A 25141-nucleotide genomic window follows, 5' to 3' on the forward strand; every position below is an offset into this window, starting at 1 on the left:
ATCTGAGATAAGGTAGAGCGCTCTATCTCATATAAATTTCCAGGTACACCTGACAACAATGCTCTTTGTATTGTGAAAAACACCTAATTTTCAGCTTCAACCATCATCACCAACTCACATTGATATTTCGCACAATGACATAGGTTCATAAGATTATGTTCTATGAGAATCACCCGTTAGATGCACTCCATTTCTCAGTATTTCCTTGTGTGAGGCGCGCTTAAGGACACCTCAAGGATCAAAATTTCAAACACTTATAACTTTTGACACAATGCTCAGATTTCATCGTACTACACTTCATTCTTCTCGGCTCGTCAAGGCGGTCCAAAATCATACATCATAAGTCAAATTCGGTCGAAAAATGAAAAATTTATTGTTGAGTGCACTTAAGCCCATATTCCAATACACAAAAAATGTCCAATTTCTATATTCAAAGCTATGTATCTTGGTAACCCCTTATTATAAAAATCATTACTTGTTCTTGAAATGTACAATAGAATGTTCCCTTCTATCTGCTGTAAACGATTTATGAAAAAATATGTTTGTAAATTGAGATTTTATTGTTGAAAAAAATCCGAAAATTGTAGATATGTTTCTCATATTAACGGTTTTGGCAGTTCTATGATAGTAAAAAGTGATTCAAGATGGATTTTAGGCAACTGAGCTCGAGAAGGATTAATTTATCTACAATTTGGAATCAATCGTGAGTTTCTATGATGACTCGTTTTAGAAACTCTTGATCAACAGTAAAATCACGAAAATTATGTGAAAAACTGAAATCGCCATTTTAAAAATCTTCTGTAGCTTTCGAATTGTATTGGAATCGAAAGTATTTTTTATTGGAGTGGGTAGAGGAGGACAATTTTCACATCCTCACTTGATTTGGAAATCTTCAACTGCGAAGGCTCGCTGCTCTCTAGACCTCTAGACCAGAGCATGATGGCTACTTACTTGAGGGAGGATAAAATTGGGAACTTCCCCTTCCAGATGCGCCCCCTCCTGCCACTCTACACGACCAATTCACCACGCAGTAATTTTTTCAAATAAGTAAGTTTCTCTTGCGCACCTTGTATGTTGCAGAAATATTACAAATTGAATAAAAAATAGATGTTCTGCCTCTATTGAATTTGTTATCCAAAATGATTACTATTTCCAAACATATATTTTATTGTATATTTGAATTGTTTCAGATCCTTATACTCAGATGAGGTACAAATTGGACCAGAAACGGTGATGACAACTCTATATACTGCCAAAAAGTATGCAGTACCCTCTTTGGAGAAGCACTGTGTCGAATACCTCAAGGTAATTTAAAATCAATCACGTTTTTATATTTTTTCAAAAAAATATAGTCCAGTCACTAGTTACTTACTGAAAAGGCAGTTTCGGAACATTAAATCCGAACCTATTAGATTTTTCGTGCAATGATACTCAAGCATTCGACAAGAATACAAAAAATTAACCTATTCTTGTGAGGTCAACGTTATAATGGCAGTGTTTGATTAGCAATGATATTGCTGTCCATGTCTATCATTCAACAAAGCGGATAACGCTATCTCTTTCTCCCTCTGCTCTGTAGCCAGATCGTCTTTTAAAAATGTAGAATTAATAAGTAACTAGATATTTCATGTTAATTACAAAAAATTCATTATGAATTCATTATTATCTGTTTTGTCGAATGATAGACAAGGATAGCAACACCTATGTTGATCAAATACTGCCATTTTAACGTAGATCTCTCTTTAGCAGTGTTTGTTTAGCAATGGTATTGCTATCCTTGTCTATCATTCAACAAAGCAGATAACGCTATCTCTTTCTCCCTCTGCTCTGTAGCCAGATCGTCTTTTAAAAATGTAGAATTAATAAGTAACTAGATATTTCATGTTAATTACAAAAAATTCATTATGAATTCATTATTATCTGTTTTGTCGAATGATAGACAAGGATAGCAACACCTATGTTGATCAAATACTGCCATTTTAACGTAGATCTCTCTTTAGCAGTGTTTGTTTAGCAATGGTATTGCTATCCTTGTCTATCATTCAACAAAGCAGATAACGCTATCTCTTTCTCTCTTTGCTCAGTTGCCAGATCGTCTTTTAACAATGTAGAATTATTAATTAATTCACAAAATATTTCATCTTAATAATTAATTATTGAAAAATATAATTTCCTGCTCAATAAAATATATTTGATTATTTTAAACGAGAATAAACAGTTAATATTACACCAATAAACCTGTATCAGCTATCGTCTATAGAAGGCATTGACAAGACAGAGGGACGGCAACGTTCTCCCATCTTCCTCCACTGCCATTATAACGTGGACCTCATAGGAGAAAAACGTTGCCAAGTCTCCCCGTTTGAGCTATTGCTCAATTCATCGTAATAATAATTCTCATAAATTAATCAATATTTCATGTCAAATTAATTAAATTCATCAATAAAATATCTTTCTTCATAATTTGATTTTATTTTTTGCCTTCATCTATATTTATATATAAAATCGAAATGGCACTCACTCACTGACTGACTGACTCACTCACTCGCAGAACTAAAAATCTACCGGACCAAAGACGTTCAAATTTGGTAGGTATGTTCAGTTAGCCCTTCAGAGGCGCACTAAGAACGGATTTGAAAAAAAAATTCCAAAGATACGCCCATAATCTGCGTTTTCCAGCGTTTTTTAGCGTTTCTCAGCTTTATCGAGAACAAATGAACAGAAAATGTTCAAATTTAGTATAGAAGCTCAGCTATGGTGTAATAATGTTGTGTTAAAAGGAATTTGCAATAACGTCAAAGATACGCCGAAATTAGCGGTTTTTTTGCGTTTTCTCAGTTCTTTTTATCAAGTAATAGACAGAAAATGATCAAATTTGGTACAGAGGTTTAGCTAGGGTCTAAAAATTTTGTGATGAGGTGGCTTTAATATTTCATCAAAGATACGCCCAAAATCAGCGTTTTTCCAACGTTTTTCTCAGCTTTTCTGCGTTTTCTCACCTTTTTCAATAGTTGATATAATATTTAAAAAAATTCAGTACACAGGTTTAGCTGAGGTGGAAGAATTTTGTTTGCCAAAGATACGCCGATATAGTAACAGGTGCTTTTACTAGCGTTTTTGGCGAGCGAAGCGAGCCCGCTGATCTCATTTATGGACGATCCAGTCGGGGGTCCAGGGGGCGGAGCCCCCTGGATAGACGGATATGGCGAGCAAAGCGAGCCATACGTCTAGTAACTAAGATAAGATTTTTTATTTTTGTACAAACCTGAAATGGCGGCTAATTTGAAAAGCAAATCAGGAGTTTATCAGAGATTGACAATGTTTTAACAACCGAACCCGGTCTTTCTAAATTTCAATAAAATCTGTGGATTATCAACGTGGACCTCACGTTGATAATCCACAATAACCTTTGTGGATAACCTTTCCAAATAGTTATATTTTTTTAATTCTACATTTCTATGTATTGCAGTCGAACGTCAGCCCTGACAACGCCTTTCTGCTACTGACTCAGGCGCGCATTTTCGACGAGCCGCAACTAGCGGCACTCTGTTTGCAGACAATCGACAAGTGCACCCTGGAGGCGGTTCAGGCAGACTGCTTCAACGACATAGATCGTGACACTTTGCTGCTCGTCTTGGACCGAGATACGCTGCGCATCCACGAGGCCAAACTTTTCCACGCTGTCATCAGGTATCCTATACTATTAAACGAGCAATTTCTGTTTATATGTTTGTATTTCACCGGATCTCGAAAACTGCTCTAACGATTCTCACGAAATTTAGAACATAGTAGGTTTATAATATAAATATTCGATTGCACTAGGTCTCATCCCTGGGAAAACTCGCTGAAAGAAATTAAAAGGATAATTATTATTCATCCACGAGGCCAAACTGTTCCACACTGTCATCAGGTATGAAACACTATAGTGATTTGAATCATAGAGAAACAATAGCATAAGTAGATATGCCATGGTATAGGGCGTTTATTTCGCAACTTTTACTGTTATCTCAAGCCTATAGTCAAGATTCAAGATTCATTATTGCCAGAACAACTTTACATTGTATGAGCACGTCAAAAAATAATAACAATAATATAACACTTGTAAAATAAAAGAGAAATCTATATATATATAAAAGTGAAATGGCACTCACTCACTGACTGACTGACTGACTGACTCACTCACTCACTCACTCACTCACTCACTCACTCGCAGAACTAAAAATCTACCGGACCAAAAACGTTCAAATTTGGTAGGTATGTTCAGTTGGCCCTTTAGAGGCGCACTAAGAAATCTTTTGGCAATATTTTAACTCTAAGGGTTGTTTTTAAGGGTTTAAAGTTCGTCTTTTAGCATGTATATTCTTCTTATTCTCTTAATTATAATTGAAAAAAGGCCATACCATAAGTTAATATAGAACTATAATCTAGAGAGAGTACCTCTTCGAAACAGTTGTTAACTGGCAACTAAATTAATAATTTTGTCAGGTTGGCATTAAGTTGAGTTGACTTTGTTAGGTTGGCACCAAGTTGAAGATTTAAATGCATTTATCGCGGAAAAATTGATTGGGCACTGCTACTTCAATCCTGGGAATATTATATTACTAGCAGTCAGGCTCGCTTCGCTCGCCATATCCGTTTAGCCAGCCGTTTAGTCTGGACCCCCGACTGGATTGTCCTAACATATGATAAAAATGCCCAAATGAAAATTGCAGGCGAGCGAAGCGAGCATGCTGATCTCATTCTTGGACGATCCAGTCGGGGGTCCCGGGGGCGGAGCCCCCTGGCTAGACGGATATGGCGAGCGAAGCGAGCCTGACGGCTAGTTATGATATAAAATTAATCATATGATAAAATTAATCGTATAATATATGAAGATATCACAATAACAATTCGTCTTTGTCTTAGTTAGGAACAAACTACAATTCATATTAATAAGTAATTCAGTTTTACCAAAAATTAAAAGGTAAATGTTGCATCATGAGCATTCATTATATTGTAGACTGAAAATACTCATCTACCGAATAGTACCATAGAGAAACAATAGCGTAAGTAGATATACCATGGTATAGGGCGTTTATGTCGCAACTTTTACTGTTATCTCAAGTCGATTACTGTCGATTATTGTCGATTTTTACTGTTTTGTTGGGGTGAGAGTGTATGAACGGCACAATATGAGAGACTACCAGTGTCACACAGCTTCACGGGAAAGAACTATGTGGACTATCGGCTTGAGATAACAGTAAAAGTTGCGACATAAACGCCCTATACCATGGGATATCTACTCAAGCTATTGTTTCTCTATGATAGTACGCACTCTCTGTCAATTTATTTTTTAAAATTTGTTCGAATTCATAGATTGGCAGCTCTCTAATTTCTATAGAAAGATTGTTATAAATTTTGGCTTGTTGGAAAATATGGCTATCTCTTGTCTTGGAGAGTCTTATTTGAGGCAGTGATAGATCATTGTCACGTCGGGTGGAGTAAGAATGATTGGTTCCCAGACGCGGAAAGATTCTATATTCATTTTAACATATAGCAAGGTATGAAGAATAAAGAGAGATTGATTGATTGATTGATTGATTGAGTACTTTATTTATGTAGATTACAATATATACTGGCTTATAATACACTTATATACAATAGCTTACAATACAGCAAAATTATAGATGAATTTACATAATATAGACTAAGAAAATAATTATTGAACTGTATATGATATGAAAAAGCAATTTGTAATGTAATAACTATAGATAATAATCATATTGTTATGCATCTACATAAATTGGCGGAGCTTTGGACATATCAATGTCCATTCTTCGGAAAGAATATTAAAAATATCCTCCCCACTAACTCTCTACCAAAATCCACCATAGAAAGAGAACGTCAGAATTTTCAGACTTCGGAAACTTTCTTTACAAGAATCTCTGTTCTTCAAGCTATTCAATACTCTCAGTGCCTTTTTTGCCAAATAAAAACCTTTGTTGCATGACAAGAGTTGCCCCAGAGACGAATTCCATAGGAGATGAGGGATTGGAAAAGTCCATAATACACAAGTAACAAAGATTCAGCATTCAAAGATAACTTGAGTCTCCTTAAAAGAAAAACAACTCTGGAGAGTCTCCTGCACAAACTCAAGACATGAGGCTCCCAACCCAATCTTCTCTCCAATGTAAATCCCAACAGTTTGACATTATTCTTGACATTAGTATCTAGTCCACGTAGTTCTTTAGCTGCGTACACATAAACGCGCCTTCAACCCGCACCGAGCACGCTCCGCCCTCGTACCGCCTTCGTTCCTCCATCGAACCACAGTCGCTCCACCCCCGCACCCATCATGAACGTTACGGAAGATGTTAGATCTTCTCGCGTTCCCCGGTCGAACCACTGTTGCTCCCCGGTCGATCATCAATCGCTCTGCTGGAGTGACGTTCGGTTGCGGAGCAGAGCGAAAGTCTGTACGCACCTTTTCCCGTGAAGCTTTATGACGCTGGTAGTCTCTCATATTGTGCCGTTCATACACTCTTACCCGGTCAAAACGGTAGAAATCGACAATAATCAATTTCAATTTATTAAAAACACACAAAACAAGACAAAACAAAATAACAAAGAATTACAAAACAAATAAAATACAATAAAATGCTACAAATATAAAAAACCATGGGCTTTGTTGTTGAGTGTATTGGAGAAGAGAAATCGACAGTAATTGGCTTGAGATAACAGTAAAAGTTGTGACATAAACGCCCTATACCATGGGGTATATCTACTTGAGCTATTGTTTCTCTATGGTTAAACGTTAGGCTATAATGGCAAGAACAAAACTTTATACTCACGAGATTGACAACTATAGTGAGGTCCACGTTATAATGGCAGTGTTTGATTGGCAATGGTATTGCTATCCTTGTCTATCATTCAACAAAGCAGATAGCGCTATCTCTTTCTCGCTTTGCTCTGTTGCCAGATCGTCTTTTAACAATGCAGAATTGATAGTTAATCAACAAAATATTTCATTTTAATTATGAAAATTCATTATGAAATAAAATGTAATTGATTATTTTAAACTAGAGTGAACAGTTTATATTACATTGAGTGACTCAAAAGTGCAGACTATAGTGAGGTCCACGTTATAATGGCAATGTTTGTTTAGCAATGGTATTGCTATCCTTGTCTATCATTCAACAAAGCTGATGGCGCTATCTCTTTCTCGCTTTGCTCTGTTGCTAGATCGTCTTTAAACAATGTATAATTGATAATTAACAAAATATTTCATTTCAATTTTGAAAATTCATCATGAATTTATTGAAAAATATAATTTCTTGTTTTAAAAAGTATAATTGATTATTTCAAACTAGTAGTTATGTGAACAGTAGACCTCGTGCAGTTATAAACCACAGTCTCCTCCAATACTAATAGCAGCTCGTTATGAGATCTGGGGATCTGTGGTACGAGTACAAAAGTGGTGGAGGGCTGAACGAGGGATCCATGCAAAACTGGATGCAAAACTGTTGAAAATTGCCATTCCAAATTACTAACAACAGGGAGTGTCGCAGATGCAAGACGATCAGGGAGACCGTCAACGTCAAGGACAGCAGAGAATGTTGACAGAGTTCGTGAAATGTTCATGAGGAGCCCTAAGAAATCACTGCGTCAAGGATCTCGTTAAAATGGTCTTTCACGTTACTCTGTTGCAACGATGAAAGATCTCAGTGTTTTTGGATCCAATGTTGCATGGATGCCTCGTTCAGCCCTCCACCACCTTTGTACTCGCACCACAGATCCCCACACCTCATAACGAGCTGCTATTTTGGCTCGTTCTTCCTTAGTCAAGAGAGCGGGCATTTTTAAACTGAAACTTTTTGTGTAGTTGAGAAGTTGATATTGTGGTAATTATTCATATTGAATGGAAAAGACTAAGAAATTGTCAAAAAACCACTGATTTATTGATAAATAGAAAGACCGGTTTCGGTTATTACACCATTGTCAATCTCTGATAAACAGGTCTTTCTATTTATCAATAAATCAGTGGTTTTTTGACAATTTCTGAGTATTTACCATTCAATTTAAACTGAAACAAATAGTAAAGTAAATTCGTATGGCTTTAGTTGGTGGGGAGGGGAGTCCCTTGCGGGAAGCTCCCACCGCCTGAATATATAATTTAAACCGTCAATGGGCCTTACGACTGTCATACTTCAGCCGGGACCGACAGTTTAACGTGCCCATCCGATAACACGGAAGTTATCTGGTTAAAAAACTGGTGTTAAAAATGAAAACTGGTGTTGGACACAACCTAAAGGAGTGCTCTATCTAGCAAATGTAGTTCTAACAAAATTTGTTCATAGATTGATTGATTGATTGAGTACTTTATTTATGTAGATTACAATATATACTGGCTTATACACTTATATACAATAGCTTACAATACAGCAAAATTATAGATGAATTTACATAATATAGACTAAGAGAATAACTATTGAACTGTATATGATATGAAAAAGCAATTTGTAATATAATAACTATAGATATTATATTGTTATGCATGTACATAAATTGGCGGAGCTTTGGACATATCAATGTCCATTCTTCGGAAAGAATTTTAAAAATATCCTCCCCACTAACTCTCTACCAAAAGAGATAAAGAAATTATAGCAGTATAAAAATAGGGAGTGATTACAGACACTCTGTAAAACGTCGTATAAGAGAAGATAATTATAATTACATAATTACCCGTTAAATAATTAGTTGTTACAATATCAACTTCTCAACTACACAAAAAGGTTCCACATAAATTGTTTGTTTTGCAGGTGGTCGGAGGCGGAATGTGGCCGACAAGAGTTGGATGTGACGCCGGAGAATCAGCGTCGTGTGCTGGGCAGAGCCGTCTCATTGGTGCGCTTCCCGCTTATACCTGTCGAGGAATTTGCCGGTCATGCCGCTCAATCAGGGCTGCTCACCGATCAGGTAATCAAAAATCAAATTTATCAGCGATTAAGTGAATTAGAGATTTATTTATTTATAAATTGATAGATACAATATCATTGTTAACTATGAATGATTGGGAAAGGAACAACAGCCTTAAGGCCCGCCGCAAAGTAGACCCACGCTAATCCACGTAAAGCAACCCACGCCGTGGGATGTTTTGCAAACGATTGCTTTATAGTGAGGTCCACGTTATAATGGCAGTAGATAAATAATAAATAATTCACTAAAACATAAATAAATAAATAACTGTTGACAGGAAGTGGTCAGCCTTTTCCTGTACTACCACGTGAATCCAAAGCCGGCGATTGCGTTTAAGGACACTCCGCGCATGATCATAGGCAAGGAGCAGTGCGTGCGTCGCTTCAATCAGATTGAGATGCGCTGGGGATACAGCGGAACCAGCGACCGTATCAGGTTATCATTATTTCACATTTGCTGTATCAGTAGTATCCAAAATACTTTTTCCTCCACCTACTGTCTAAAGTACTTACTTTACTCCCTGAAACCTAATACTAAAGTGTCACTTTTTCGCTCTCGGTAGTAAAAAACAGAAAAACTCCCTAGGGAGTAAAAGTGACTCCATTTAAATAACATGGGAAGCATCTCTATTTTAAAAACTTACATTATAATAGATTAGAAGGTCTAAGCTCAGATGAGAAAGCATAAAGAGGTGTCTGTCATTGAGTCAACTGAATTCAATACCACAACCAGAAATTTGATCAACTCATGAAATATATGTTTGTATGATATTATATTCTTAATATTAGTAAACGATAAAAATTTATACAATTTTTAAAATATTTTATTCTATTCAAAATACCAGCCAACAAATATTTTTGATCTGCATTCTGTAATTCAAATCTGAACCGCGTGATCTGGAGTCAGCCATTTTTGGTAGCTGCTCATCTGATATAATTGTTACAACTTTTGCCGATAGATAGCGCAATCGGTAGTGCCAATCAGCCGACCGGTTTTTAGGTTTTAGATCTAGGTTATGTTGTTAAGAATCATTGTCACCAATACGTAAGTTATTAGAATGATTTTATTCGCAGTTTCTATAAAAAAATGTAGATGGAGGAAAAATGTTGTGTACATCACGAGCGAAAAATACTTTTTCTCCCTCAGGAAAATTGCTGCCCTCGGCTTCGCCTCGGGCTTCAAACTTTTTCCCACAGGGAGAAAAAGTCGTACTTTTCACTCTAGATATACAAATAACTATTTCCTACAGATACCTTGAAAAGTGACCATTTCTGCACTGATTACAGAACGCAAAGAATCACTTTTCCGCACTAGTGCGCAAAGTATTACTTTGCGTACTCCATATTTGCAACATGGCAACACAAAATAGTTGGTGGGTTATATGGAGGATTAGTGCACGAAAACAAAAATTAAGTTGGTAACAATGACTGTGGTTAGATTTAGATAAGAATCATTTCAATGGCTACCCTACATTTATGATAAAAACCCAATCTAGAAATCCAAAACAAGAATAATGTTCATCTATATCATAATTAAATAATCATCATTTATGAATTCTCATAATTTAATAATAGATAATAGTTCTTTTCTATTGATAATTATTATTTCAACGGCAAGCAATGAGAAAAGTAGCAAATATACATTATAAAATTTGAATTTTGAGGTTAAATGATTACCGTTTGATATCCATTTAAATAAAAATAATAAAAAACATAAGAATACTACAATATATATTCTCTGTTGTCTATGTTATTTTTCAGTTTACTTTGAGAATTTGTCGTGTATTTTGAATGCGAATTTTTTGTTCTATCTGTATTTTTTCTGATTCTTGAATGAATAAAATTGAAAACTATGGCTGAGAATTTTCAACTCCAATTGGATTATTAATTTTTAAATGAATTAAGGTTGTTATTAATAACAGCATCACACACACAAATATTTGATGGATTTCAGCCATCAAACACTTTTCATATTCAATGGTAACTGTAGGAAAAGTTTAATGTGAAATACGTGAGCAAAGTTCCTCTGCTGCACTCAAGAAGCCATTCCGCCCTCGCCTACGGCTCGGGCGTGAACGTTTCTTTCGGTGCAGCAAACTGTCACTTTGCGCACTAGTTGCACAAATAACTATTTCCTGAGAAAACTTTTTCATTTTGATAGCTTGATGATATACAAATCGAAAAACTTTGAAATATGTCATCATTAGAAAGTCTATTTCTAGCCTTTGCACAGCCTTAAATAACGACTCACAAATAGATGTAAAAGAGGATAAAATAAATTTACATTAATTGACCGAGTAAAGTGAGGTCTAAGATTCAAGTCGACGATTTGGCATTTCTCTTAATGTTAAAATGTTTATATGTTTTTATGTTGCGCATTTACGGCGAAACGCGGTAATAGATTTTCATGAAATTTCACAGGTATGTTCCTTTTTTAATTGCGCGTCGACGTATATACAAGGTTTTTCGAAATTTTGCATTTCAAGGATAATATGAAAGGAAAAAGGAGCCTCCTTCATACGCCAATATTGTAGTAAAAATCAGAATATAGAATTATTAATTATAAATCAGCTGTCTAGTGGACCATAATACTACCCGTTCAAAAACATCGAACATCTTGAAAATGTATCTTTCAAACAACGTTAGTGGACAGTTGACTATAATACTACCCGTTCAAAAACATCGAACATCTTGAAAATGTATCTTTGCATTAACGTTAGTAGACAGTTGACTATAATACTACCCGTTCATAAACATCGAACATCTTGAAAACGTATCCTTCCATCAACGTTGTAGACAGTTGCAGCCAGACCTGATAACAGCGCTCACACTCACATTCCGGGACGACACGTCACGGTACGATAGGACAGAAAGCTCTATGTTTATTTAGGATTTTTTCTAGACATTTTAAATTGATAAATTATTTATTCATTTTTGAGAAAACATAACAACAGGTCAATGTTACTTACTGAGCGCGAGGTCTACTGTTCACAAAACTTAGTGTAAAATATGAGTGAGATTGATTAATCATTTTTGAGCAATTAAAAATCCCCTTAAGTTCCCAAAAATTCCCATAAATTCCCAAAATTTCTTGGCCTTGGAAATATTTCGAAATCATAAGTTCCTTCCCATTGGGAATATTCCCGATCCACATCACTAATCAGCAGTAGAAAGTTCATTTTTAGCCTTTGCACAGCCTCAAATAACGACTCACAAATAGATGTAAAAGAGGACTAGTAGTTCTGTGAACAGTAGACCTCACGTAGTATTCTCATCCACAAGTACCTGATTGAAACTGTAGACCTTATGGAAATACAGCAAAAGACTGACTTCTCCACACATCTGTGTAATCACTTGTCAGCTGATTTATGATGAATAATTCTATAGTCTGATTTTCACTCTAATATTGGCGTATGAAGGAGGCTCCTTTCTCCTATTATACTAGTAGTTCTGTGAACAGTAGACCTCACGTAGTATTCTCATTCACAAGTACCTGATTGAAACTATAGATTTTATGGAAATACAGCAAAAGACTGACTTCTCCACACATCTGTGTAATCACTTGTCAGCCGTGCTACCAAATTTATCTAATCGAGAAAATGTAATAAATAAATATACATTAATTTATTTGTCGTTGATTAGATTCACGACGGATAGACGCATTTTCGTGCTGGGCTTCGGGCTGTACGGCTCCGTCCACGGGCCCACCGAGTACGGTGTCACCGTCCAACTACTGAAGGCCGCCTCCGGCAAGGTCTGTGCGTCCCACGCCACCACATTCACCTGCGACGGGTCCAACTCCACGTTCCGAGCCCTGTTCGAGGAGCCCGTCGAGATACAGGCCAACGTCTGCTACCTGGCCTGTGCCACGCTCAAGGTAATACAAACAATACCAATCTTCAATTCAATTTATTTTTTCCTTCTGAATACAGTTTAAAGCAGTTACATACACTGATAATGACAATTGGAATGCAATAGAGATAGAGCTTTATCATCATTAATTCTATTACATAACAAAAAACTGATGTTCTCAACTTCATGACCTATGCTGCCTGCTCCTTGTGTAAACTGTGAAATTCGATGATTTTTTTAGTCGTCATTTTTTTAAAGTCGTCGAAACAGCTGTTCTACAGATGAAATAACTCGACTATGTGTTCTTTTTACTTTCCTTGCCCTACTACCATAGGTAAGGAAAGTATTGCTTTCCAAAAAAAATTAAGGTACCCTAATTTCAAGTTTTCTATACGTTTCAAGGTCCCCTGAGTCCAAAAACATGATTTTTGGGTGTTGGTCTGTGTGTGTGTGTGTGTTGTGTGTGTGTGTGTTGTGTGTGTTGTGTGTGTGTGTGTGTTGTGTGTGTGTGTGTGTGTGTGTGTGTGTGGTGTGTGTGTGTGTGTGTGTGTGTGTGTGTGTGTGTGTGTTGTGTGTGTTGTGTGTGTGTGTGTGTGTGTGTGTGTGTGTGTGTGTGTGGTGTGTGTGTGTGTGTGTGTGGTGTGTGTGTGTGTATGTGTGTATGTCTGTGAACACGATAACTCCATTCCTAATCAACCGCTTGACTTGAAATTTTAAACTTAAGGTCCTTATACCATGAGGATCTGACAATAAGAAATTCAATAAAATTGAATTCAAAATGGCGGAAAAAATGGCGGATAATTACTAAAAAACCATGTTTTTCACGGTTTTCTCGAAAACGGCTCTAACGATTTTCTTCAAATTTATACCATGGATAGCTATTTATAAGCCCTATCAACTGACATGAGTCTCATTTCTGGGAAAATTGCAGGAGCTCCGTAATATTCTTGTGAAAAATGGTGGATAATCACTAAAAAACCATGTTATTCACGGTTTTCTCGAAAACGGCTCTAACGATTTTCTTCAAATTCATACCATGGATAGCTATTTATAAGCCCTATCAACTGACATGAGTCTCGTTTCTGAGAAAATTGCAGGAGCTCCGTAATATACTTGAGAAAAAAGGCGGATAATTACTAAAAAAACCGTGTTTTTCACGATTTTCTCAAAATAACTTGACCGATTTTTTTCAAATTCATACTCTGTATAGTTATTTATCAGCTCTATTGACTGGCATGAGTCTCCTTTCTGGGAAACTAATGGGGGGTCCACCCCATCCTTGAGAAATGGACGTTGTAACCTCCTTCTCGTGCATGAGGTAGGTAGGTAGAGCAGTTCATAAAAAGAACACAGTCGAGATATTTCATCTGTAGAACAGCTGTTTTGACGACTTTAAAAAAATCATCGAATTTCACAATTTACACAAAGGAAAAAGTACTCTGAAAACAATTATATACACACATATACAAAAGTCTGATCGTAGTTTCAAATATGAGCAAGGAAAGTTGTGTGAGTGTACCACACCAGATTTTTATGAACTGCGCTACCTACCTACCTCATGCACGAGAAGGAGGTTACTAAGTTTATTTCTCAAGGATGGGGTGGACCCCCCGTTAGTTTCCCAGAAAGAAGACTCATGCCAGTTGATAGAGCTGATAAATAACTATACAGGATATGAATTTGAAAAAAATCGGTCAAGTTATTTTTGAGAGAATCGTGAAAAACATGGTTTTTAGTAATTATCCGCCATTTTTCTCAAGAATATTACGGAGCTCCTGCAATTTTCCCAGAAATGAGACTCATGCCAGTTGATAGGGCTCATAAATAGCTATCCATGGTATAAATGTGAAGAAAATCGTTAGAGCCGTTTTCGAGAAAACCGTGAAAAACATGGTTTTTTAGTAATTATTGCCTTAATCATCATTTAAACTAGCCGATACAAATAGAGGAAGCTACAGTGAGTTTTCACTAGCAGCTGACTGTATTGGTTGAACAGTTACATAGAATCTTAAGCAATAAAGTTTATGCAATTCAAGAAACGATATAATATACTTTGTAAAATCAAACAACAAAATATAGAACTATACTAAACAATAAAACTCTTGAGCTATCACAAATGCAATTGAGCTATCACATTCCATATGCAAAATGTGTTTGTAGAGGAAAATGAATTAGACCAAGAAGAGAAAGTAGCATTCTTGGGAATTTTATTGGACAGGAAATTAACATGGCATCCTTACATTGAGAGGATATGTAATAAGATATCATCTGGAGTATTTGTCCTGCGGCAGCTTGCTAGGCTGAATGATAAAAAACTACTGTTAACTGCTTACCATGGACTTATACTATCTCATATTAGGTATGCTATTTTAGTATGGGGTAATTCATCTCAACAAAATATGGACAGGGTGTTTAAGATTCAAAAGAAGGCACTCAGATGTATAGAGAAAGTGAATAAGTTAGACTCTTGTAGGCCTTTATTTAAAAAGCTTGGTCTATTAACTGTGCCATCTTTGTATGTATATGAAGTTGTAATGCATGTGAAAACGAGTGGTGTGATCCAGAATTCAGATGTTCATGAGTATAATACGCGAAACAGAGCAGATTATCATATAATGGGTCACAATAGTAGGTTATTTGAACAAAAACCAGATTATATTGGTAGGAAATTTTATAACAAGCTACCTCAAATCTTGAAAAGTAATGATGATTTGAAGATTTTCAAAAAACAAATTAAAAAATATTTAGTTGATAGAGCTTTTTATAGTGTACAAGAATTCCTTTCAAACCTAAACTAGGTTGAACTACTTAGTGTTAGAATTATTATGTAATAACATGACTTGTCTTATACTCCATGACTGGAGTCTTTAGGACGTAATCTTAAAAAAAAAAAAAAAAAAAAAAAAAAAAAAAAAACAATTTTATTCTTGTATAAAACGCTGCCCCACTTCAACAGTGCTACAACTCAAAAATTATCATTTTTGAGATTTCTACATCATTTTACCCAGCTTTCCTTCCTCTCTTTCCAGAGCTACACTCAACTAAGTCTAAGAATATCATACTTCTACATGGGAGAAATCAACATTCCATATGCAATGCACAATTCATAGTGATAATTTGAAATATAAAATTGCCTTTTTCTCAAAACTTGGATTTTTGAGTTGTAGTAGTGTTGAATCAATTGAATGGAATTGATTTATTGTTTTTTTTTCACAAAAAAAAGACTTATAAAACATAAGTAAATGTACTAATTTAAAGAAAATTATATCTATGTTTAAACTATTTCACAAAATAATTGAAACTGTACTCACATGGACCTGTCAGTCTGTTCGTGATAAATTTAAAGCAGAAAAACATAGAATCTAGAATCATAGAATCATAGAATTAGAATCATCTAAACATAGAATTATAGTCGGTCTGTTCGTGATAAATTTAAAGCAGAAAAACATAGAATCTAAACATAGAATCTAAGAATCATAGATTCTATGTTTCTAAACATAGAATCTTAAGCAATAAAGTTTATACAATTCAGGAAACGATATAATATACTTACTAAAATCAAAATATAGAACTATACTAAACAATAAAACCATAGAGAAACAATAGGGTAAGTAGATATCATATGGTATAGGGTGTTTATGTCGCAACTTTCACTGTTATCTCAAGCCAATTACTGTCGATTATTGTCAATTTATACTGTTTTGTTGGGGTGAGAGTGTATGAACGGCACAATTTGAGAGACTATCAGTGTCACACAGCTGCATGGGAAATAACTACGTGAACTATCGGCTTGGGATGACAGTGAAAGTATCGACATAAACGCCCTATACCATGGGATATCTACTTATTCTATTGTTTCTCTATGATAAAACTCTTGAGCTATCACAATTTTATTCTTGTATAAAATTCTTGTATCAGAAAGAAAGAGCTTACATAGGCAACAAAGGCCTTTGCGTAAGCTCGAGTTATCATAACAATATGCGTTATATCATAGAGAAACAATAGCGTAAGTAGATATCCCATGGTATAGGGCGTTTATGTCGCAACTTTTACTGTTATCTCAAGCCGATAGTCCACGTATTCCTTTCCCGTGAAGCTTTATGATGCTGGTAGTCTCTCATATTGTGCCTTCTATACACTCTTACCCGGTCAAAACAGTAAAAATCGACAACAGTCGACAGTAATCGGCTTGAGATAACAGTAAAAGTTGCGACAAAACGCCCTATACCATGGGATATCTACTTAAGCTATTGTTTCTCTATGATAGAATCTTAAGCAATAAAGTTTATACAATTCAAGAAACGATATAATATACTTACTAAAATCAAACAACAAAATATAGAACTATACTAAACAATAAAACTCTTGAGCTATCACAATTTTATCTATATATATAAAAGCGAAATGGCACTCACTCACTGACTGACTGACTGACTGACTGACTCACTCACTCACTCGCAGAACTAAAAATCTACCGGACCAAAAACGTTCAAATTAGGTATGTTTAGTTGGCCCTTTAAAGGCGCACTAAGAAATCTTTTGGTGCTATTTTAACTCTAAGGGTGGGTTTAAAGTTCTTTTAGAATGTATATTCTTCTTATTCCAATATCTTAAAATTCTAATTGAAATGCCCATACCATATGTTAACATAGAACTATAATCTAGAGAGACTACCTCTTCGAAACAGTTGTTCTGGTAACTAAATTAAAATTTTTGTCAGTTTGGCATTAAGTTGAGTTGACTTTGTTAGGTTGGCACCAACTTGAAGATTGAAATGCATTTATCGCGGAAAATTGATTGGGCACTGCTACTCCAATCAGAGCTATTCCTGGGAATATTATATTAATAGTCGTCAGGCTCGCTTCGCTCGCCATATCCGTTTAGCCAGACGTTTAGTCTGGACCCCCGACTGGATTATCCTAACATATGATGGTCCTACAAATGAAAAATGCAGGCGAGCGAAGCGAGCCTGCTGATCCCATTCTTGGATGATCCAGTCGGGGGTCCAGACTAAACGGATATGGTGAGCGAAGCGAGCCTGACGGCTAGTAATATAATATTCCAAGGGATAGCTCTGATTGAAGTAGCAGTGCCCAATCAATTTTTCCGCGATAAATGCATTTCAATCTTCAACTTGGTGCCAACCTAACAAAGTCAACTCAACTTGATGCCAAACTGACAAAATTTTTAATTTAGTTACCAGAACAACTGTTTCGAAGATGTAGTCTCTCTAGATTATAGTTCTATGTTAACATATGGTATGGCCTTATTTCAATTATAATTAAGAGAATAAGAAGAATATACATGCTAAAAGACGAGCTTTAAACCCTTAAAAACCACCCTTAGAGTTAAAATATTGCCAAAAGATTTCTTAGTGCGCCTCTAAAGGGCCAACTGAACATACCTACCAAATTTGAACGTTTTTGGTCCGGTAGATTTTTAGTTCTGCGAGTGAGTGAGTGAGTCAGTCAGTCAGTCAGTCAGTGAGTGCCATTTCGCTTTTATATATATATATATATATATATATATTATATATATATATATAGACAAACTGTTATACAGAGCAAGTCATATCGAGTCATAGCGAGTCAGGGGGCGGAGCCCCCTGGCTAGACGCACATGGTGAGCGAAGCGAGCCTGACGGCTAGTAGTTTATAATAGCTTCAGTTGTGGGGCCTGAAGTAATAGTAGGTATTGGTATGACTTGCTCTGTTTGTCTAACAGTTTGTAATGGATAAATATGTAAAGTGTTCACAATGTGTGTGTTGTGTTGGTAGGGGCCAGACTCTCATTACGGCACCAAGGGCGTGCGCAAGGTGTGTGTGGAGTGTCCGAACAAAGGAAAGGTGACATTCCAGTTCTCTTATGCTGCCGGCAACAACAACGGCACCTCCGTTGAGGACGGACAAATTCCCGAAATACTCTTCTATGTCTGATGGGTAAGTGTTCTTACAATTCAGCATTTTTCAGCTCACTTGAATCATAGAGAAACAATAGCGTAAGTATATAAACAACAGTTGCCAACAGTTTTTGCAATTGAAATCAGTCTAAATATATTTTAGAGCTGTGAATAACAAATAGTGAGTAGGTTTTTGATTTTGTATTCAATTTTTTTAAATAAGTGCAATATTTCTAAAGTTTTTAATTTATTGTGATTCATTTAGAGTATAAAATCAACCGTCAAAATTCAAAATTTTAAATCATCATTTCTGGACCGAAAATCAAGTGACGAAGCAGTGTGATACTATATAACCTTATCTTTTGGACAACATTAACATTTTATCAAAATTTTTGGAGAGAAATAGTACAGGCTTAGCCTAGTTTTTCTTCCAATGTCATAATTGTATTATGATTATAGTATTTTATAAATAAATAAATAAAAAAAAATAATAATAAAGTAGATATCCCATGGTATAGGTCGTTTATGTCACAACTTTTACTGTTATCTCAAGCTGATTACTGTCGATTATTGTAGATTTTTACTGTGTTGTTGGGGTGAGAGTGTATGAACGGCACAATATGAGAGACTACCAGCGTCATAAAGCTTCACAGGAAAGAACTACGTGGACTATCAGCTTGGGATAACAGTAAAAGTTGCGACATAAACACCCTATACCATGGGATATCTACTTATGCTATTGTTTCTCTATGATAATAGTCAATTATTGACTGAAGAGAAGCTGAAGTCTTATAGTGAGGTCCACGTTATAATGGCATTGGAGAAAGATAGGAGAACAACGTTGCCGAACCTCTGTCTTGTCAATGCCTTCTATAGACGGTAGCTGATACAGGTTTATTGATGTAATATTAACTGTTCATTCTCGTTTGAAATAATCAATTATATTCTATTAAGCCAGAAATTATATTTTTCAACGAGGAATTTTCATAAGTTAGATAAAATATTTTGTTAATTAACTACTAATTCTACATTATTTAAAGACGATCTGGCCACAGAGCAATGAGAGAAAGAGATGTTGAATGATAGACAAGGATATAATGAGGTTCACCTTATAATGGCAGTGTTTGATTAGCAATGGTATTGCTATCCTTGTCTATCATTCAACAAAACGGATAGCGCTATCTCTTTCTCGCTTTGCTCTGTTGCCAGATCGTCTTTCAACAATGTAGAATCAATAATTAAATAACAAAATATTTTATCTTAATTATGAAATTATTGAAAAATTTAATTTCTTGCTGAATAAAATATAATTGATTATTTCAAACTGGGATGGACAGTTAATATGACATCAATAGACCTGTATCAGCTACCGTCTATAGAAGGCATGGACGAGACTGAAGTTTGCCAGTGTTGTTCTTCTATCTTTCTCCACTGCCATTAAAACGTGGACCTCACTATACTAGTAGCTCTGTGAACAGTAGACCTCACGCAGTATTCTCATCCACAAGTACCTGATTGAAACTATAGACCTTATGGAAATACAGCAACAGACTGGCTTCTCCACACATCTGTGTAATCACTTGTCAGCTGATTTATGATCACCGATTTATAGATTACCGTCTGTAGAAGGCATTGACAAGACAGAGGTTCGGCAACGTTGTTCTCCTATCTTCCTCCACTGTCATTATAACGTGGACCTCACTACAAATTCACGACGAGTCAGGGAGCATTCTAAACGAGTTAATCTCTGATTCCACTGAATTTGGTAGAGAGTTAGTGGGGAGGATATTTTGAATATTCTTTCTGAAGAATGGACATTGATATGTCCAAAGCTCCGCCAATTTATGTACATGCATAACAATATAATTATTATCTATAGTTATTATATTACAAATTGCTTTTTCATATCATATACAGTTCAATAATTATTTTCTTAGTCTATATTATGTAGATTCATCTATAATTTTGCTGTATTGTAAGCTATTGTATATAAGTGTATAAAACAGTATATATTGTAATCTACATAAATAAAGTACTCAATCAATCAATCCACCGCAAGACAGCCGCATCGAACCGACGATGGCCCTCAATTAGCCTCAGCTCAGCTGACGAAGAATTCCATAAAGTACAGGACTTGACAGTACATAAGAGTCCTGTGAGTTGGGACAGCCAGCAGATGGGATTCATGCCGCGTTCCGTCACGGCCAGAACACCCTTAGACCAGTTATAGAGTAGACACGCTGGGAAGTCTAGCCTCTGAAGCCAACATCTACTGCGATATCACCATATCGTGACGTCAGCATCAGATAGAAAACAATGTAAAAAATCTGGTGTGGTGCACTCACACAACTTTCCTTGCCGTTATGAAAATTGATCACCTGACGCTAGTGTTCCCGCGCATCTCAAGTCTAATTATAAACAAAGATCTGAGCCAGCTGGTGACAGGTCAATAATGCTGGATACACACGAGATCTGCTATCTCTTCATAGTGAATGATTCAATAGAATCAACAGTTGCCAACAGTCTGCAATTGAATAATCACATTTTCTCAAATTTCAAGCTAATTATCAATTTTAGGTGAAAATGTTACTGGACATTAATTGAAGAGATTTTCATGCTCAATCTTTTCCACTCGAAATTTTTTGTTTAAATTATATCTGGGACCTGATAATTGGATATCTAAAATCAAACTTTGCATAGATGGGGCGGAGCTCCTGAAATTTTTACAGATATGGGACTTGTGGCAGTTGATAGAGCTTATCAATGACTATTTCAGGTATGAATTTGATCAAAATCGTTGGAGCCGTTTCCGAGAAAATCACGAAAAACCCTGTTTTTGACAACATTTTCGCCATTTTAGCCGCCATCTTGGATTTCATTTGATCGAAATTGTTCGTGTCGGATCCTTATAGTGAAAGGACCTTAAGTTCCAAATTTCAAGTTATTCCGTTAGTTGGGAGATGAGATATCGTGTACACAGACGCACATACACACACACACCACACACACACACACACACACACACACACACACACACACACACACATACAGACCAATACCCAAAAACCACTTTTTTGGACTCAGGGGACCTTGAAACGTATAGAAATTTAGAAATTGGGGTACCTTAATTTTTTTCGGAAAGCAATACTTTCCTTACGTATGGTAATAGGGCAAGCAAAGTAACAAACTCTGCTGCAGAAAAGTTTTCTATCCGATGCTGACGTCACGATATGGTGATATGGCAGTAGATGTTGGCTTCAGAGGCTAGACTTCTATTCTATAACTGGTCTAAGAGAACAGCCGAGTAGTAGTACTCCACTGCCAGACAATCAGGTGTTTTAGTTTGAGGAAGAGAAAGGTAGTGAGTGAGAAAATTAATTGACCGAGCGAAGTGAGGTCCAAGATTCAAGTCGACGGTTTTGCATTTCTCTTCATGTTTATATGTTTATGTGTTCATATGTTTATATTTATGTCATATTATTATTTGTTAGGTTAGCACAAATAATACAATGATAAGAAAAGAAAAGTAAATAACTTAAATACGTAATGATAGATAAATAAATGCAAGTGTTTACAATGTATGTTTATATGTTGCGCATTTACGGCGAAACGCGGTAATAGATTCTCATGAAATTTGACAGGTATGTTCCTTTTTAAATTGCGCGTCGACGTATATACAAGGTTTTTGGAAATTTTGCATTTCAAGGATAATATAAAAGGAAAAAGGAGCCTCCTTCATACGCCAATATTAGATTGAAAATCATACTATAGATTTATTCATCAAAAATCAGCTGACAAGTGATTACACAGATGTGTGGAGAAGCCAGTCTATTGCTGTATTTCCATAAGGTCTATAGTTTCAATCAGGTACTTGTGGATGAGAATACTGCGTGGGGTCTACTGTTCACAGAACTACTAATATAAAAGGAAAAAGGAGCCTCCTTCATTCGTCAATATTAGAGTAAAAATCAGACTATAGAATTCATCATAAATCAGCTGACAAGTGATTACACAGATGTGTGGAGAAGCCAGTCTATTGCTGTATTTCCATAAGGTCTATAGTTTCAATCAGGTACTTGTGGATGAGAATATTGCTTGAGGTCTACTGTTCACAGAACTACTAGTATAAAAGGACAAAGAAGCCTCCTTCATACGCCAATATTAGAGTAAAAATCAGACTATAGAATTATTCATCATAAATCAGCTGACAAGTGATTACACAGATGTGTAGAGAAGCCAGTCTATTGCTGTATTTCCATAAGGTCTATAGTTTCAATCAGGTACTTGTGGATGAGAATACTGCGTGAGGTCTACTGTTCACAGAACCACTAGTTATATATAAACTATAAATTCAATCTTTCGTTACAAATGTTCTATGCTTTTACACTCCAGAGCGAAGCTCGGTCCCCCGTTATTTTTATTTACGTGTAGAACATTGTCTTGAAGGCGGTTTATAATCGGACAAGATTGTTATTTTTATAGTTTTTTTTTTTGTGTAGTTGAGAAGTTGATATTGTGGTAATTATTCATATTGAATGAAAAAGACTATAAATTGTCAAAAAACCACTGATCTATTGTGAATTTTAAATCAGTGGTTTTTTGACAATTTCTTAGTCTTTTTCATTCAATTTTTTTATAGTCTTCAAAAACTTTTCACTTTAAAGACTTTTAATAAGGTGTTTCTTTGTTTTTTTCAGGTGAGTTGTCTTTTATTCTTCAACGACGAGAACTGAATCCTTTCGGCCTGAGGTGCATGGTCGCTGAATATTTCCTATGTTTTGTTATAATATCATATTTGAACTGAATTTAATACCAATCTGATAATACCAATGTATGGCTAAATATACATGTTTCAACAGCATTGATCAAATTTATATTTCACTGTTGATCTTATTGTATTTCTAGTTGTTTTTAATTTCATTTATTTTAGTTGTTTATAATAACCTCTATTTTTCTTTTGATATATTTAAGGCCGGTTTCCGAGCTCGGGGTTTAGCTAAGTCCAAAGACCTTATAGATGCATAGACTCACATGCAGCGCTAGTGTCGTACTTGGAATTGAAATCGGCCATTGAGGGGGCAACCTATAAGATTATTACATACCAATGCCTTTGTAATCTATAGTATTACACAAATACCTTAAAGATGCATAGACTCACATGCAGCGCTAGTGTCGTACTTGGAATTGAAATCGGCCATTGAGGGGGCAACCCATAAGATTATTACATACCAATGCCACCAATGCCTTTGTGATATATAGTATTACAAATAAATAATATATAATATATCATGTTAAAATACCCCAATGGCGGCCTTCAATTTCAAGTAAGAGCTATCATTGGGAAGGCATAGGCATTGTGGGTCTATATCTCTTTAAGGTCTTTGGCTAAATCCTAAGGTGCGTACAGACTTTCGCTCTGCTCCGCAACCGAACGTTACTCCAGCAGAGCGATTGATGATCGACCGGGGAGCAACAGTGGTTCGACCGGGGAACGCGAGAAGATCTAACATCTTCCGTAACGTTCATGATGGGTGCGTGGGCGGAGCGAATGTGGTTCGATGGAGGAACGAGGGCGGTACGAGGGCGGAGCGTGCTCGGTGCGGGTTGGAAGCGCATATATGTGTACGCAGCTCTAGACTTTAAACAGCTGGAGTCAGAAAATTGGCTTCCCAAAACGGGGCGTAGTCGCAGCTTTTATAACAGTAGTCGTAGTTTTTATTTTCTCATTTCTATAATTGGAAACGTTTCTCCTTGATGAAATTAGACATTCCTTAATAATTCAAAATAGCTGAAACTTTACACTATTTTCTCTTTATTTTATTTTGTGTTCAATTTTCTAGTTTTTCGAAATTTAATTCAAACGTGACTATGACAATGATTGCGACTACGCCCCGTTTTGGGAAGCCAATTTTCTGACTCCAGCTGTTTAAAGTCTAGGACTTGACTAGATCCCGAGCTCGGAAACCGGCCCATATTGTAGTTGTTCGAACTCACTGCCGGCGCACAAGTTGTTCTCTGCCGGTAGTGTCATATTGTAATTGAGAATATTATTTATTTTATTAATTTGTATATAATTTTTATGACAAATAGATGAATTGTATACAATACACTAAAGCTGGGCTTACACCAAAGTTATTAACAAAATGTTAATAACCTAATCCTTATAGATTCTATTAGAATGAACGGAACTCGACAAACACATATGTTCATCATGTGTATGATAAGTTATGTTCAATCTAATAGAATCTATAAGGATTAAGTTATTAACGTTTTGTTAATAACTTTGTTGTAAACCCAGCTTAACAGACAATTTTATTGTCTCTTTTCTGTATAAGGCTACTTGTAATATAAATAGAAATAGAAATCTCAGTTCCCTTTTTTGATTATTTTATCACAACATGTTTCAACAGTCATGTCATTTTCAAGTGATTTTTGA

General features: G+C 35.8%; 1 protein-coding gene across 2 annotated transcripts in view; it reads left to right on the forward strand.

Annotated features, from left to right (window-relative positions):
• LOC111062514 (BTB/POZ domain-containing protein 1) overlaps positions 1–23581 on the forward strand; it is a 34263-nt gene extending 10682 nt beyond the window's left edge. For both annotated transcript variants that reach the window (XM_039435892.1, XM_039435891.1), the window contains 7 exons: positions 1191–1305; positions 3470–3690; positions 8799–8955; positions 9233–9390; positions 12597–12831; positions 18584–18745; positions 23403–23581. In XM_039435892.1, the coding sequence (XP_039291826.1) occupies positions 1191–1305; positions 3470–3690; positions 8799–8955; positions 9233–9390; positions 12597–12831; positions 18584–18742 (1045 nt within the window). In that variant the 3' untranslated portion in view covers positions 18743–18745; positions 23403–23581. The remainder of the gene's footprint in view (positions 1–1190; positions 1306–3469; positions 3691–8798; positions 8956–9232; positions 9391–12596; positions 12832–18583; positions 18746–23402) is intronic.
• The last annotated feature ends 1560 nt before the right edge of the window (positions 23582–25141 follow it).

This window comes from Nilaparvata lugens, chromosome 9 (genome assembly GCF_014356525.2).
Source record: "Nilaparvata lugens isolate BPH chromosome 9, ASM1435652v1, whole genome shotgun sequence".
Classification (NCBI taxonomy): Eukaryota; Metazoa; Arthropoda; class Insecta; order Hemiptera; family Delphacidae; genus Nilaparvata; species Nilaparvata lugens.